General features: G+C 35.4%; 1 protein-coding gene across 2 annotated transcripts in view; it reads left to right on the top strand.

Moving 5' to 3' along the window:
- LOC150106744 (neural cell adhesion molecule 1-like) overlaps positions 1 to 18,517 on the top strand; it is a 199,101-nt gene that overhangs the window by 23,308 nt on the left and 157,276 nt on the right. For both annotated transcript variants that reach the window (XM_090392680.1, XM_090392679.1), the window contains exon 3: positions 11,286 to 11,618. In XM_090392680.1, the coding sequence (XP_090248806.1) occupies positions 11,286 to 11,618 (333 nt within the window). The remainder of the gene's footprint in view (positions 1 to 11,285; positions 11,619 to 18,517) is intronic.

Genomic DNA, 18,517 nt, shown 5'->3' with positions numbered 1-18,517 from the left:
AGAGAGAGTGAACCATTGTCCTATTTCAGCTGGTGATTATATTTAATTAACCACTAATTCTTCTTTTTAATTTTTTCAGGTGATTCGTTCCAAATACATGGTGTTGTCAATGCATAGCTTAAAATAAATACATCAGAAATACAAATTTCTTTAGGAAATAAACTTTAGCCTTCAGCCAAAAGAAATTCGGTATCAATAACACCAGTGATATCTGAAACTTCGTATTTTTCCCCCAATGTAGATTTTTCATTTTCTTTTTTCTTCACACTTCTTGCGTTACTTCATTTCCCAGCACAGATAAGTAGTTATTAGAATTATTTCCCTGAATACTAGCTCTGGTAGTATACTTTATTATAACTTTGTGTTACAAAGTTCCAAACATTTAAAACTTTAGTCTACGTCACTTATTTACAACTAACAAATTAAGCCACTTATCTATTTTGATAACAAGACACACCCATGACACTGACGTTGCTTCCCCCATTTACCATACCCCTATTTGGGTTATAGTGTTCCACCAATCAAGGCACTTCATCAGTATGGAATGCTTGGAATTTCCCTGGGAAACAGCTGACAGTGACGTCGCGTTTCTGCTGCCATTCCCCACAATTTACCCTACCCCTATTTAGTCACTATCACCACCCTACTACTTTCCATGATAGGAGTAGCTTTCCCTTTCTGGACTTTCGTAATAATGAGATGGCCGTTGCTTCTTAGAGATTGCAGAGCTTTAATCTCTTCTGGAGAAGTATTTGACTGTTTGAAGTGCTGCGTAGATTTTCAGACTAAGTTTGTTGACATTCTTACAAGAGAGAGAGAGAGAGAGAGAGAGAGAGAGAGAGAATACGTATCGCTCAGTGTGTGAAGGAAATACATACAGGTATTTTCTTGATAATTATAGCAAATCTTGTCCTTTGAAAAGAACGAAAATGTATTTTAACCAAAAGAGAGCCATGGAGGGGCAATAACCCCTCCTCGTCCGTTTTTGTTCTTCATTAATGACTATTTGTTATGAATTAATCATACCAGTAGAGTATACGATAAAGCTGTATGATTAACATTTTAAACAATGCTAGCACATTACAGTACTGTACTTAATTTTTAATTGAATACAAAAACACCTATCGCTTTTCATTCCCTTATAGGGCGTAGGCGAGGGCGTTTTAGCCATCGTCATCTAACTTTTCTAACATTCTAACATTCATTTAACTTTTGGAGACTCAATGAGTGGTTCAATTTCCAGAAGTATCCAATCAGAGATGGCTGGCCTAAGGCTACCATTAGCCAGGCTGCTCTTGTCAGTCGTCTCTTCACCTAGTGAAGAGCAGCCCTATATTGATACCTAACCTTAAAACAATATTTTTAATGCCTAAAAATAGTGTGTGTGTTCTACGGTGATTTTCATGAGTTTACGGGACGAAAATCCCGAAAAAAGTAACTTACCTTGCTAGAGATCGACTAATCCTTGGAACCGGTCGAAAAAAGGCTTCGAAAACGTTCCTCTAGTCGGTGATTAGAAATAAACTCTCGACTCTATTTTTTCGGGCGGTTTATCGCTAAGGAATTCAAACACGACTTTCGCTGAGCCATACAGGCTGTACGAATAGAAGTAGAAAACAACGTTAATAATATTTTTTATAATTTGCATTATTAATATACATGTTTTAAACAAGGTTATAAATCATTTCAGAAATGCCATATTCTTGATTTGAATTAACCAAATCGAATTTAAAAAGGTAAGGACAATGTTTTTTTTTTTTTTTTTTTTTTTTGAGAATGGCATAAAAATATTAAAGCATGTCATTTTCGTTATGGAATGGAAGAACATTGATATATAAAAATGCATAATTCGAATTGTATATTTTAATATCACAAAGGGGAATACCCTGATATCAGATAATAACAGTTTCTAATGTGGCGCCATCTACAAATGCTTTAATTAATTCTATGTCTATTCTACATATGTATTTTCATAAATACGTAAGCAACATGAAGCAATAATTACAAATTTGTTTGTTTGTTTTTGAGATATAACACGCAGGGATCCGTATTGTTATTCTCTATGCTGATTAAATATGCTTCTTAAAGCATGTCTAAAAAGTTTAAAAAATGACTTTTTTACATTTCTTAAATATGCTAAAAATATATGATTTCTTATAGACATTCAAGTCGAGTTCCCAGCTGTATAAAATTAATCAAACATCAAAATTTAAAACTCAGCTTTTTATTTCAGGATACTCTTGGACAATAATTTTATTAATATAACGATTTATGGATTATATTAATAAGGTGTCTCATCATTTGTGTTTTTATAATGAGAAAAATGAACTGGATAGGAAGTAGCAAAACTGCCAGAGCAATTTGCTCATATTCTTTGTTCTTCAAAATTCATCGCAATTTCTTCTTCTCTTCAGTATTCATATGAAATATTAGCATTTGGTATATTTAATTTTTGATATCATTTTGCACTCTAACATTCATTATATTTTTAATGTTTTATATTTCATATTGTATATATAGATATATACAAGAGGCATGTTCAAGAAAAGACCGAAGTTTTCAAATGGCGCGCCAACTGGCAGAGAGAACTTGCCGGTAGGTGCGTCTATTGAACGCACCTACCGGCAAGTTATGACAAAAAAGGGTCATTTGCCCTGTTCTGTCATGAGCATTAGTCGTCGAGTTATTCACTGAAGTGAGCAAGTGCACAAGCTGTTCGTTGGATTAGTGACAAAGTGACAACGAAAGAGATAGAAGAACAACGTGTGTGTGTGTGTGTGTGTGGAAAATTTTGCTGTAAACTTAGTAAAAAATTATAGAGAGACATTTCGATTTACCCAAACGTACGGGAGGATTGTATGAGATAAACACAGTGCTATGAGTGGTTTAAGCGTTTTAAAAAGGGCAGAACGTTTGTCTATGAAGATCTCAGACCTGGTCGATCATCCTCATGAACAGACAACGACCATATTGAAAGAGTTTGTGCTTAGATTCGTGAAATCGTCGTTCAACTGACCGAGAAGTTGCTGACGAAGAGGCTATTAGCATAGGATGTTGCCATCAAATTGGCAGTGAAAAACGTCAACTCCGTCACCTCAGTACAAAATTCATGACACGTTTGCTGACTGAATCAGGAAGAGAACCGTGTTGAAATTACTCATAAACTGCATGCCAATGCAAATACCGTGCGGAAATAGCCCCAGCAGACTTTTTACTGTTTCACAAATTTAAAACCACTTTCAAAGGACGTCGTTTTCAAACCATAGAGGAGATTCAGGAAAATGCAAAACTAGAACTGCGTGTCATCACAGCAAGTGCATTACAGGAAGCACTCGAACAATAGAAGAAACGTTGGGAACAGTGTTGCCAGCAGAACAGACTACTTTGAGGGGTGGGGGAGGGCAGAGACAGTGCTTAAAATGTTAAATGAGTAATAAAGTCTTTATAGCAAAAGTTATTCTTTTTAAACACGCCTTGTATATATATATTATTTCTTTCAGTATATTATACCAGTATGAGTACCTTCACTGCATTTCTTCAGATTTAAACGGAACACCTCATCCACACCCAAGGTTCCACACGCCAGAAGTATCTAGTGTTCAAATTCAATCAGAGTATATACTTAATAGGAAATAGGTCACATTATGTAGTTAAAGCTTGGATAGTATGCTTAAAAGATTTTATCGTATATTCAGGAGTGGCGTTTATGCAAAATTATTATCCATAAAATTGCCAAGAATGCAGTAATTTCCCTTACACATTTAGAATCTGTATGTTGCGTTTCATGATCATAAACAAGAATCATAATATTAATCTTTACTTGAAGTCCTCGGATTGATGGAGTGGTATCTGTCTCCTTTGCTCAATGATGAAACTAGATCCATATAGCAAGCAAGCAACACTTTCTCTCTCTCTCTCTCTCTCTCTCTCTCTCTCTCTCTCTATCTATCTATCTATCTATCTATCTTAAAAAGAGTACATGACAGCATGATCCTCAAACGAACCATCATAACAGTACCACAATAAAAAATAGGCGTACCACCATATACCGATGACGTCAGATTAATAATCAGTAATGACGAAGAAATGACAGTAACCAATGAATCACAGAAACTATACGCACAAGCCTCAGGAGCGAAATTAAACTCTGCAAAAACAACAGGTTTGTGGTTCAGGCAGATGTACCGATTGTACCGAATGAAAGTATGTTTGAAGGACAAACATACTTTGGTGTACACCTTGGCAAACCACCAAAATATATAATCCACTGAACTGGCCATAGCTGCACAACCAATTGAAACAAGTGCTGGGAAAATAGCACAGCGTTCGTTCAATGTTTTTACTTAGAGGAAGAGTCCTAATAATCAACCAGATAGATGCGAGTGGGCTATGGCATTCCCTCAAAGTACTAACACCCCGTGAAGACGTTCTCCATCACACTCAAAAGGCAAAGAAAAGTTTACTCTGGAACTATTTACAGTTTCTACCTAAAGCACACAACAAATAACCAGCATCCATCCATCACTGGATCCGAACAAATCCTCATGTATAGCCTACGTCGGGAACTACAATGCAGGCTTTCACTAGAATTTCATCATTACAAAGAAAGAAGAATTGTAGAAAAATTCATAGAGGAGTAGAATCCAACTGGTACTCTGTTCTGGATTGCCGACAATAATACACTTCAGCTGAAAAATAACTAAAAGTGATACTGAATTGAAATCAGTCTTACTGAAAAGACAAATCCTGTCTACCACTAATGCATCTTTTCCATCATTTCTATTGTATATCTAAAACGAAAATCCTTTTTTCCCCTCAGTAGTATACATTCTTATAATATGTAAATAGTACTTTTTTCTTGCCTATCTTCCAATTTATATTTTATCAAGTTTAATAAAAAAAAAAATCTATCTAGCTATAACCTGCGAAATGGCCAATGCATTGCACCTGCGTTCAAATCGCTCCTGCCATCTTCCACCTTTTATACGTTTATCTGCAGGGAAGGACGTAGTTTTTCATATAGATATATCCAAATATATTCTCCAATCTGAAAGCTATCGACTCACATTAGTCTTGTAGGTGTAAGTGTATTGATAAGTGAATTATGCCAGTGTTCTTCTCCTACTGCATGAGTTCCTAAATATCTTCAATTTCGACGCCATAATTCCTTCTTCGCCACCTGCATTAGCTGGATTGCTCACGTGCGGCTATTGCCGGCAAAGGATTACCTGCCATTGGCAACCGCACATTCCTGTACTACCACTCACACTCAGCAAAGCAAAGACCTCCCCTTTGACTTCGGACCCGGAAGGAGGAGCAAAGTTCAGTAGAACTGTGGACATAGAAAACAGGTCAGTAAAATCCAAATCTTATGATAATGTTGTATCAAACGAAAATATTCAATCATCCCCCAAAACACTGATTTCACATACGAATGCCACTTCAGCCAGCAGTACACCAATTAACACAAAAATAACTACCTTTCTTACCACTTATTTCCAGATAAAATGGAATTATTATTTTTTCAACTAAAGAAAACAACCCATTAGAAGATTATCTGACGGAGATCGCCAAAATTGTACCCACAAAAAATATTGCTGACGCTTCTGCATCGCTTGTACTGGGCAGATGTATTTCAGCCAAATCTCATGGGCACAAACGGTACTGCAAAAAGACATCGATATCGGCGGTTATCTCTTCGAAATAGCCCTAATAACACTGGCCTCGACAAAAGTAACGGTATCAAATGTTCCCCCTGAAATTCCCCATCAACTCATCAGATCCATGTTATCAAGATACCGTTCTGTCACAGGAAAAATATGCACATTTTCAGCAGCCACGAAGAATCCCGAATTTGCCCATGTCAAGCTTCTGAAGACAGGCATTAATGCACTTTCCAAACAGCGACGCACTACATAACCTGCCAAAATTAATCAACACGGACATAAATGGAATCACATACACTTTCTACTTATCTTTCTCATCACAGTGCTTCTGTCATGAAGAGGGTCACATTAGGAAACAATGTCCCTATATTACTAACGATAATCAATAAACATCTCAGGCCAGAATAGCAAACCATTTGAACAGAACAACATTGTACATGAAAAAAATCAAAGCAAAGGAAAACGTAAACCAACCCTTCTCTCCCATCACAAATTCCAGAGCCAAGAAAATCCCGAACTGGAAAAAAAGCAAGGTTTACGTCGCTCTTTCCTTGACCAGGTACAAAAATATGATATAGACCTAATACTTCTGTAAGAAACAAATATCAACTAATCATCCAATTTATCCAGAAGATGGGCAGAGTTACCTTATGACCTACATCTGCAATCCACAACATCATGGAGCAGGAGTTTACTTAGGTATTCATCATCAATCTCCCTACAAACTGAAAGTGATTGCTGATATACCAGGATACGCACTATATGCTCACGTAAAATATCCTGCATGTATTCAACATCTACATACCACAGCAAGATGCTCTGGGATCACAGATCTTGAATTTTATTCAAAAATATCTTTGTAGTAATGACCAAGATCATATCATAACAACTGGAGACTTTAATTGCACTCTTCACCAAGAGAAAGAAAGACTTCAATGTGTTGAACATCCTAGCTAGTTAATAAACAAACTTAAAATACTGTTAAACGATAATGAACTCATTAACGTCTTTCGGCATCAACATCCAGTTACGAAATCCTACTCATGGAGGTCAGCAATCACAGCGACTAATAGGCCACTCTACCAAGTACGATTGGATGGATACTACATTTCCAAACACACTGTTAATCTAATTAGAAAAATCTCACATATTCCTTCCTACATCTCAGATCATTTCTTCGTCAAGCTGCAGCTTTCATTATCTTTGGAAGCATCCAAATCAGGAAGTGTCTATTGGATCTTCCACAATACCCTCCTCAAATATCCAGATTATATAATAAACACTCTGGCTTTAATAACTAACCTCACTCTTTGAAAGGGGATACAGAACCAATGAAAACATGGTGTCTCCACCTAAAATCACAAATAAAATTCTTTACTCAGATCGATAGTCACCAGAAAACTTAACAGAGGAACATTAGAATCCAACAACTTGACAAAGAGCTCAAGTATCTCCGAGAGGAAGGCCCTGAATATCATTCAGCACTCTAAGTCATGCATCCACACTCAGAATTATCTGCAAAAGATGCCCTACTTAGATCGCGGCATACACAAATAAATCTTTCAGATGCCTCCACGAAATATTTTTTCTCTTTCGAAAAAATATCCCAGGCAGCTAACTCCATCTCTGCCATCAGACTTCAAGATGGCAGCATCAATGAAGATCCAAGTAAAATCACATCTGAAATTCTACAATGTTCAAGAATGCATATTGCTCTTCATCCCATTCACGGACTACTGAAAGAAACAACAACATCTCTACAACAGATCGGAACCACTTAGAAAACAAAATCACGCCATATGTACTGAAAACTGCATTCACATCCTTGCCAAAAAACAAATCCTCTGGCATTGAAGGTCTGACGTCAGAGTTTTTCCAAGTATTCTGTAATCAACTCGGACTACTTCTCAAAAAACTACAAGAAGGCTACCTAAATGAGCTCCCACAATCCGTCACGACCTCAGTAGCACGATCGATATCAAAGAAGGGAGACCACACGGATATCCGAAACTTATTCTGTTCCAGGAAGATCAATGCTTGATAATCTCCATTTAGTAAGAGATCTCATCCACATCGCAAACAGCCTTCATAAAAACCTAGCATTCATCAGACTTGATCAGGAGAAGGCTTTCGACAGAGTAAATCCTTTATGAAGTCCTAAGGACATCCGGCTATGATCCTCTCATCATTGAAATAGTGCAACTACTATACAGAGATGCATCCTTCTGTTCACAAATCAACAACAGGCTCACTCACACTTTGTCATACTCTCGAGGGATCAAGCATGGCTGTGCTCTCTCTGGACAATTTACACACTGGCCATAGAACCCTTCTTAAAAAGAGCACGTGAGACCATCATCTCCAAACAAACTAGCATAATAGAGCCATATCAAAATCAAACCTATCAGCATATACCAATGATGTCACTGTAATAGTCCAAAATGAAGAAGAAATGACAGAAGGAGAGGAAGCACACAGACTATATGCACAAGCCTCGGGGACCAAATTAAACTCTTCAAAAACCACTGGCTTGTGTCGGCTGTTGCAAGGCTAAAAATGATTCTACGAGCGAATGTACTTGGTCAAGTGAAGGACAAACATAATTATATGTACACCTTGGCAACACCAAGATATATAACACACTGAACTGGACACAGCTCCACAACTGATTTAAGCAGGTGCAAGGAAAATGGAACGGCATTAGTTCAATCTCTCACTTAGAGCAGGGTTTCCCAAACTGTGTTCCGCGGAACAGCAGTGTTCCGCGCTAGGTGAATAAGTGTTCAGCGAGAGGTTCTCCTGGAATTTGTCATTTTAGTTTTCTAAGCATTTTTCATGAATAAATATTTTATAGTGGAAATATTCTGAGGAGAATAATACTCGTGAATATTTCGAAAAGCTTAGACCCAGAATGCCTAATAACATATGTGTATCGTAAATTTTCACACATCGAAACCTTTCAACATTTGAGGAAGGGAATACCGCTTTTTATGACCGGTCATAAAAATTGTCTGCAAGCGGATTATAACGATGGGCGGCATATCCTCTGTTCTCAAAACTGAAAGAAATAACATCTGTCTTGCAAATGTTACTGACGAATCAGCAAGGAAGTATAAAGAAAATTTTCCCACTAAAATCGAAGATCAAGGTAGTATGTATCCGGTTCTCAAATCTAGTAATACTGAATACTTTCATAGCAAGTTCGTATTGTAGGGTGAAAGTTTCGAAACCGTAGTCCCGTGACTTTTAAAATTGATAGGCCTGCAAATTTAAATTTTAATATGAATAAGAGACAAGGGACTTTGTTTAATTTTGGTATTAAGAAATCTCTTATTGAAGGTGTTCGTGACGCTGCTGATAGTTAGTCATTCACCACCAGCCAACAAAGTGATCCCCAGGATGTACAAAAGGAGAGGAAACCACCAGCATACAGGAGAAAAAGTCTGCGTTCACTCGTAATACTACTAATAATATTGTAAATTTTTGGTGATCAGAATGGGATGTCAACGAAAATCAGCACGAATTAATTTAATAATGTTTATGTTGAATTTATGTTACATTAATTAATAATTAATGATCATTTATTAATTAATAATAAAAAATCAACTAAATTAACAATTAATTATTAATTGATACATTCCAAAATAACCAAGCTGTTCCGTGAAAATTTCTGGATTTGTGAAGTTTTCCGTCGTAGGAAAAGTTTGGGAAACGCTGACTTAGAGGAAGAGTACTAATAGTTAACCAGATGGCTGGGAGTGTGTCATGTTGTATCCTCAACGTACTCACACCCCTTGAAGAATTTTTCGATCACATTCAAAAGGCAATAAAACGTTTCCTCTGATACAATACTAACTGGACAACATACCCTGAACTCTGCAAGCCAGTCAGTAAGGGAGGCCAAGGCCTGATTTTCCATGAAAACAGCATTAGATCCTTCAAGTTAATCTTCCTCCTAAAGACACTTCAGTCCAATCATACTTATGTAACCACCTTCGATTACATCATGAAATCATCCACAATCCTCCGAATGGCCAGTTCTGCACCATCTCGTCCTAAAGCACCCCATTTTTAGTGAGATAATCTAAGGTGGTGGAAAAATACAGAACTTCATCACACACTGACAGAATCAGCAGAGTCAGTTGTACTTACAAGAACCACTATTTTCGAACAGAAACATAACAAGTCTCTCAACTGGCTAGCCCTTTCTTTTCCCTACATGGAACTGGGAAGAAATAAGAATCATGTGAGACTTCCTGGCCTAGACCCTAAAGTGAAAAAATTCACATGCCTACCAATGAAGAACCCAAAAATTGAAAATTAATATCCACAGATGTAAGCTCCTATTATAAAAGCCATCCTAGATATCGCTACACCTCAGGGAATCCTTATACCTTCTAGAAACAGCACGGAGCCGGTATGTCATCTTGTATCATCTGAAGCCTCACTTCCAAATTCTTCCCACAACTACAAGAAAATATACAACCTCCTCATGTCAGTGCCTGAAACTTCGCCCTTCGTTTTTTTCATCGTTAACCTTCTCGTCTACAAGACTGAAGAAGCTACCCATTTTTCAGTGGGATCTTACACGTAAATCGAGGAGTTCCATCCCAGATTCCAACCACCTTGGTTATTTTTAATATTAACCTATGCCCTGAATACTGCTTCTAGCACCTGTAATTACGCACACAGCCAAGAAGACTACTGGAATTTAGTCCATACAGAAATAAACAGAGCAGAATATGCCATTTTCCCTTCATCTACAGTTTCCACCTGAAGAGCGCAAGAAATAACCACCACCGAATCTGCACAAACCCTCATGTATAACTTACGTCTGAAACGATCAAGCAAGCTTTCACTGGAACTTCATTAGTCTAAAGAAACAAGAACTGTCGCTAAATTTATGGTGGAGTGAATCTAAATGGTACCCTGTTCTGGATTGCCGATGACAAGGCACTTCATTTCAAAAATAACTCAGAGTGAAAATGAACTGTAATGTTGATTCATTTATTGTATTTTCTATTGTATATCAGATAAGAAAATCTTTCTTTCTGTGTAATATAAATACTTATAATATATAAATAGTTTTTTTGTTGCCTATCTTCTAATGTATTTTTATTGAGTTAAAGAAAAAAAAAATCTATCATTCTATTCACTCCATCTAGCTCTCTTTCTCAACAAAATGCGAAGCCAGTGTCTAGCATCGTTTCTTCTATCGGATAATTGCCTTGCGCTTTCAGAATATGCGTCGTCTTAGAAACCAAAGACGCTCTTCAAGTTGAAACATCTAATCTGAGGAGCAAATCTCATTCTAGTAGCTTGTCATATATAAAACTTGAAATATCATCTGTGCTAAAACTCTATACGAAATTCGTATGTTCATTAGTCTGCTGAAATAGCATAAGTTGTTCATAAATCTAAAAGGAGCCTTAACTTTAAAACGCGATAAAACTCAAATTATAACTTTATCCTATTCATTGTATAAACAGTGTAATAAATAAAAATAAAGCTTTAATTATGTGAACACGTTGTTTATAAGTAGTTTATAATTATCAATTGCATTAAAATTATTGTATTAATGACTGCTTGTTAAATGTGTGCGATTTCGATGTCTTTCAGGGAGTACTGTTAGTGTGATCGGAGTTGTTGGTGAAGCCGTCGATCTTCCTTGTAATGTCGACATTTCCTGGTGCGGTGCAGTTTACTCCATTAGGTGGACGACAAAAGTGTCGAACGGATGGAAGGAAATTTACGTGTACAGTGACGTGGTTAAGAAGCCTATGCATGAATGGCGACCAAATCGCTCTCGTTTCTTCCTTAACGAGACATCTGCGTATTTGCATATCTTTCCGCTGAGAACAGAAGATAAAGGCGATTACAAATGCGAGGTCACTTATTACGAAGGAAATTGTCAATTGCTCTCTTATGCAACGTTATTCACTCACACTAATTGTGAGTCCTGTTTTCATTCTTTTTTCTTGAGAAATTTTATCTTCTCTTTTATTTAATCTATTAATATGGTTTTAGTATTTTTTTAAATTTTGTTTTCTTTTAATTTTTATTTTGTTATCTTCATCATCGAAATTATTTATTTTCTTTCTAAATTTCTATTATCATCACTTCTCCTTTTACAGATGTTATGTATATACAAGTAATATCTTCAAGGGAAATCATATTTTCTCGAGATTGAAATCCTACTCCACAAGTACACCTAATCTGTAAGGTAATTTAGATTTATAAGTCCCTTAATTTGGGTAATGCGTAGACATCGTTTCTTCATAATGACAGAATGGTTCAAACATCCAAGGTGTCGGTTGCTCAGTCGGTATGAACGATACCTTTATTTAGAACACGCATGTCAAACTCGTTTACCTCCAAGGGACAAATTTAGAATTATACGGGAAGCCGCGAGCAGCAACAACAAAAAAAATCTTGAAATAAAGAGGAAACAGATTTATTAATATTAACATTAGAGTATATAAGTACAAAGTACAACCATGTTACACAAATACATATAAATAAAATGATACGTAGCATTTTTTTGAAGAAACTTGACAACGTTTTTCATTAATAATCTTCAAAATGTGGTTGAATTTGTTGAACTGTAGTTATTTTCAATATTGCTTGCACATGCTGGTCTGTTAGTCTTGATCTTTCCGCAGTTTTATTAATATTCTTTAAAGTTGAAAATAGTTATTCATCTAAATATGTGCTAACGAACAGATAAAATACCAGAGCCACGAAAAAAAAAAACAGCCAGCTGAGCGATATCCCGTACATCTGTACTTTCTCAATTGCAAGAGAATAGGTCTGAAATGTTGAAATTATTGATTTTAGTTGATTCCTTGAGTTCCCGGCTATATGGTCAATTCTGCTAGCAATGGTATTTCGAGATAATCATATATTTTAAAATTTCTTTAACTGATGAGGACACAACACTTCATCTGCTTTAATAATACATTCGGGAATAAATTTCCCTTCAGTGAATGGTTTCGATTGCTTGCAATTAAATGTGATAACAAATAACTGGTCTTTACCTCTGTTATCTTCAATTGGTTTGGGAAACACACTTTGTTGATTTGGAAGTGTCAACTTTTATTCTGACAATTTATCTTCACGAAGTTTCGCAACATATTTGTCATAGTTTTCTTTATGATTTATATCGTAATGCCTTTTAATAATATATTCTTTGCAAACTGCAATAGAGTTTCTACATATCAGGCATAATTGTTATTTCCTTGAATACAAAAATATTGTATCACCCATTTTTTTTCTTGAAAACTACTATGTTCTACTTCAATTAATTTTTTGTTCATACTGGTTGAAGGTTTCGACATTATTTTTATAAATTCTTTATTTTTATAAAGAAAACGCTACACTTTCTTGCGACTTGAAAATTGCTAACCGCTAACCTCCGACTGCTGTGGTCAGCGGATGTAGCATTGTACGTAGACTTGCTCGTTAAAATTCGGTTAAATTCCATCATTTGGCCTATAAAATGATGTCAAGTGGAAATGTTATTTTTTTTTTAAATATGTTTATTTAATTCGGTGTTGTCAATAGTTAAATAACCATATTAGTTACAATGTTTTGCGGGTCGCATATTACTTGACGGCGGGCCTTATGCGGCCCGCGTGTTTGAGATGCCTGGTATAGAAAGACGTGGGCTTCGGATCCAGTCTAGTGTTTCATGAAGGCTTCATGAAACACTAGACTGGAGAAAAACACTTCAGTTGGAGAAGCTCGAAAGCGCTAGCTTTTTTTTTCCCGCTATACAAATAAAATCTATCAAAAACGATTACCTGTTAACAGAAACAACACACTGGGAGCATAGCTTTATTTGCTTAGGCAATAATTGCAAAATAGAATAACTCACAATTGACATTGCAAGAGCCACTGAGATTATTTTAATATCATTTTTGCTCTTGCCCGTATGATATTTCAATGGTGGTAAAAGCATATTATTCAGAAGGGTTATTACTCATCTAGAATTAAAGAATTTCTCTAAGCTTTACAAGTTCCCATAGAACTGCATGGATATTTGTTTCCATTATAACCAGTTTGTGAAAGCAGCTGCAATATCCAATTACAGTGATTATGTAGTATTGCGCAGAAGATTTGATATGTAATTTTCCATTGTATCAATTCTCTGTCAGGTTTGCCTATTTTACAGAATGAAGCTATTCTGCATTCCACCGAAGTGATTTTTTATACGTGATTCCACGTGAGTAGTAGTGTGACCACTAATAACCAGATCAAGATCAAAATAAGATAAGCAATCGTGACGTGATTGGTTCTTCATTTGATGATGTCATTGTGTATGTGATATCATGAATTTGGAATGTTTGGAATTTTTCTGGGGATCATTTGTGTCAGTGACGTCAGGTCTTGTGTTTTGGTTCGCGTATGGAATTATGGGTGATGGTAGAGATAAGGATTTGTGTCGTTATTGATGGGGCACTTCTGATCAGATCAAGATCAAGATAAGATAAGGAATAGGATGTGTGTTATTATCAGATGTAGAAATGTGACGTCATTTGTTAGTTGTAAATAAGTCACGTAATTTGTTAGATGTAAATAAGTGATGTTATTATTTTGAATGGAAAGGAAGATATATTAGTGGATAAGGGTTCTTGTCGTGATTGGTGGGACACTTTTAAACAGATCAAGATCAAAATAAGATAAGGAATCGTGATGTGGATATGTGTTATTATCATATGAAGATAAGTGACATAATTTGTTAGTTTTAAATAAGTGACGTAATTGTTTGTTGTAAATAAGTGATGTTTTTGTTTTGAATGGGAAAGGAATATATATTAGTGGATAAGGATTCGTGATGTGATTTGTTGGGACACTTTAAACCAAACAGGGATAGGGTGAATGGGGGGAGCGACTTTCGTGGAATCCATCATTGCCTATAGATGGCTGTACTAATTTTCCAATATAATTTGGTGTATTTCTTTCCTGTTAAAACTATGGAAATTCTTACAGTAGAGTTCTTAGAATTCTTAGAGATGGCGATAGAATTATGAAAAAAAACTATTCAGTATTAGAATTGCACTTACAAAAACATACGAAAAGTGGTTATTGTAATTACAAATATCACTTGTTATGTTTAAGTTTTTTAAAAAAAAAAGATTAACTTATATTTCTTTCCAGAATGGGACTTGATGGAACTATCGAAATTTTCTGAATATTCCAAATTGCTGATTTTAAACATATATTCACAGCGAAAAACACACAAACACAAGATCTGAAATGCAGTTGACTATTTTTTCATTATAGGTTACAGGTGCATTTCGTTTTTCCTTCACTCATGGCTATGTTTTTTTGTTTTTTTTTCACACACTTCTGGAGTTTCTTTGCTTTCCAACATCCTGGAAGAAAAGTAAATGCAGCGCTTGCCTTTCGTTTAATTTCACAGTATTGCGTGACATATTTACTTAGGTTTGATATTAGCACTCGTAATTTTTTTCCCTCCGACTGGTTGATTTTATTTCACCTATTTTACTTTTAAATTCAGTTCCTTCATATTCTAACTAGAATAACTGAGAAAATAAATAAATAAATAAATAAAATATGTGTGAATTATTTTCTCACACTGTAGATTTGCCAATAGTTTTCTTGAAGATGACTCATTAATTTCCGGTCTTAGATTTCGGTCTCCACGTTTCAGACTATGGAACTTTAGTTTAGTCATTTTGTATACAACTAATCACATGCTGTATTAGATGACTTGCGGTATTGTTTAAAAGGTATTTTTCCATGGTTTTTACCCCATGCTTCTGGAGCTTCTCTGATTACCGACATCCTGGAAGAAAAGTAAACCCAGTGCTTGCCTATCTGTTAATACCATTTATTTCCGGTCTTAGTTTCGACCTCTATCAGACTATGGAACTTTAGTTTAGCTGTTTGTATTAATCACATCCTGTAATATATGAGTTGCGGTATTGTTCAAAAGGTATCATTTTCCCATGGTGGCTTGTTTCCCAAACACTTACATGTGTCTAAATGATTAGCATTCACATGATTGCGATGACACATATCCTAAATTTATTTATTCCTGATTAAGGATTTTAAACACTTGTTGTTTCCAAGTAGATGGTTTGTTTGTTTATATTTTGTGTAGCTAGGAAACTGGAATGTGACCGATGAGTTCTTTGGTTATAGGAAGTCACATGTTCTCGTTATTGATTTTCCATTGGTTCTGATTTTTTATAAATAGACCATAATGGGTTGGAAGATTCCTGTTGTTTTTCAATTATTTGGAATACCTATATGCAGTCAGAAGTTCGTAGTTCCAAAATGAGTTATTCAGCAGAAATTGTAAGTTAATGCTTTTAACATGGCAATGTCATCTGCAAATATTAACAATAGTTGAGTTTTTTTTAATATTTAAGTTTAATATATAAGGTTAAAAGGTGGTTTTGCAATGGAAAATTAAAAATCATGTTTACGAAAATATTTCAAACTGTTTATGTGTTAAGTAAAATGCCATACGTCATTATCTATCTATCTATATATATATAGATATATATATATATATATTTTTTTTCTGCTTGTTAGTGATTGGGAAAAATATTGAGGGTGGATATAATTGTGTTAGTGAAAGCAACGCAAAGTGTCGATATTGCAAAAACACTTTATGATGTCTAACATTTAATTATTTATTTTCTAAGAGACTTCTGAAATCTAGAAAGTAATGTTTTTAATGTCAAAGTTTTTAATATATAAGTTTACAAGGTGGTTTAGCAATGGAAATTAAAAACATGTTCATGAAAATTACTTCAAACGTTTTGTGTTAAGTGAAAAGTCCATAAGTCATTATATTATTATTTTTTTTGCTTCTTAAGGTTTTTGGGAACGATTTTAAGGGTTGATGTTTAGTAAAATTGTGTTAGGGAAAGGATTGCATAGTGTGACAATTGCAAAATCACTTTATGACGATTAACATTTATTTATTTATTTATAAAAGAGATTTCTAAATCTACAAAGTAATTTTTTTAATAGCGATCATCAGTCATTCGGTTTGTTAGGGGCAGCATTGTGCATAACCATGTGCCAGTTATTGTCAAAGTTGATGTGACAGATCCATCTGTAGGTGAAAATGAACAACAACACAGAGGTCATGGTGTTAATCCACATGTTTCTCATGCTGGTGTAGTTGGAAGTAGTTGTGGCTGGAAGTAGTTGTGACCCTCCACAATTATTGCATTCTGTATCTGAAACTAAAAGTTCTTCTACCACTACTGACCCCCTCACTCTACAGGGATTTTTATACTGTTTCGGTGGGGCAATCTCTGTTTTCTATCAAATATCAAACTTGTCAAATGGAGTATCAAATTAGATTTTGTGATCTTGAACTCCTCTCACCTGAGTCTTTTTTCGGAATGTTTCGAGATATGCTTAATGAGATCATTCAGCATTTAATGAGTAGGAACTTTTTCTCATGTTCACTTGGGCGTTAGTGCATCCAGTTTAGAGAGTAATATTAACTTACCATTCATGTTGTTTTCTGAATTAACTATCGAAAGGATAGTTGATGCAATTTATGTTGTTGCCCAATCGAAACGTAAGTTTCTTTTAGCAAATGATCTTGTTATTGATGTCGTACTTATTAACATCTGTAACAACGGTGGTGGAAGAACCAATCTGAAAAGAAGAACGCTGCTTAGCCAGAATGAATTTCTGAAAAACAAAAGAGCTGTTGTGGAAATTAACAACAAACACAATCTTTGCATGGCCTGAGCACTTGTTCTGAGCGTTTCTTCACGCACTGGTGAAGTTGCAACATACAGACAAGTGTGGTTTGATTGTAAAAAGATATAAAGATATAAAGAAAGACAGCTTTAACTCTCCACAAAATTGCAGGAGTTCTGCTCATTTCTTATGGTATTCCAGAAGCAAGTTTATTTCAAAAGCATTTACTCTGGAACACCACATCATAATTTTTTGGCAGTTGCAAATAGATCTGTTTACTTGCATTTGGAGTATTTCATAGCTCGAATGCAAGTAAACAGATCTGTCATTTTTTGTATAGCAATTGTCATTATGATTTTGTGCATAGTGTCTCAGCTCTGTTTGGGAATAACTATTATTGCCCCAGTTGCTTTCAAACCTTCAGAGATTCTAGCAGATTGCAAATGCATAGATGTATGCATCTGTTGTCACACAAATGCCAGTCATAGTGTGCAGGACCTAAGTTTGTGTGAGCCATTCAATAGATTTTTCTACGGCAACGAATGTCTGAATTTTCATGTACAAAATAATATTTGTCAAAAATTCCATTTTTGAAGACAGTATTTGTGTACTTTCTCTACAGATAAAAGCCACGTCTGTCCACATGAAATTACTGCATCCACTGCAAGTTACTTCACCAAAAACATATGTGCTTTGTGCAAAAATTGGATGTTTCAACTAAGCAGGTTTATATGATTTTGTTTACACAGGACCTATTGCTAAAATCATCATCATGTTCCTGTATTATGTATAGCTAAGTTTGGTACTCAAAAACGCGAGTTCTCTGATGAAAACTGTGTGGGTAAGTTCATAGATGATATGTTTTCTGTCAAGAATATAATGAAACCGGGACAAGATGGTAGGCCCCTTTGGTCTGATAAACCAAAATACGAAAATATCCATGTGATTCCACACAATTTTCGTGGTTTTGACGGGTATTTTATTTTGGAATATCTTTTTGCAAAAAATTTCCATCCCCATGTAGTGTTTAACAGATCTAATATACTTCCTATCTATTATGACCAATTAAACACCATAATTCTTGATACTCTTTCGTACATTAGTGGCCCTCTAAGAACACTACCAGCCATGTTCGATCTCCCAGAAGTTCA

Source organism: Typopeltis vanoorti, chromosome 5 (assembly GCF_054136105.1).
Source record: "Typopeltis vanoorti isolate ZY-2024b chromosome 5, IOZ_Tvanoo_1.0, whole genome shotgun sequence".
NCBI lineage: Eukaryota > Metazoa > Arthropoda > Arachnida > Uropygi > Thelyphonidae > Typopeltis > Typopeltis vanoorti.
The sequence above is the reverse complement of the archived record's forward strand: the minus strand, read 5'-3'. Positions and strand labels throughout refer to the sequence as shown.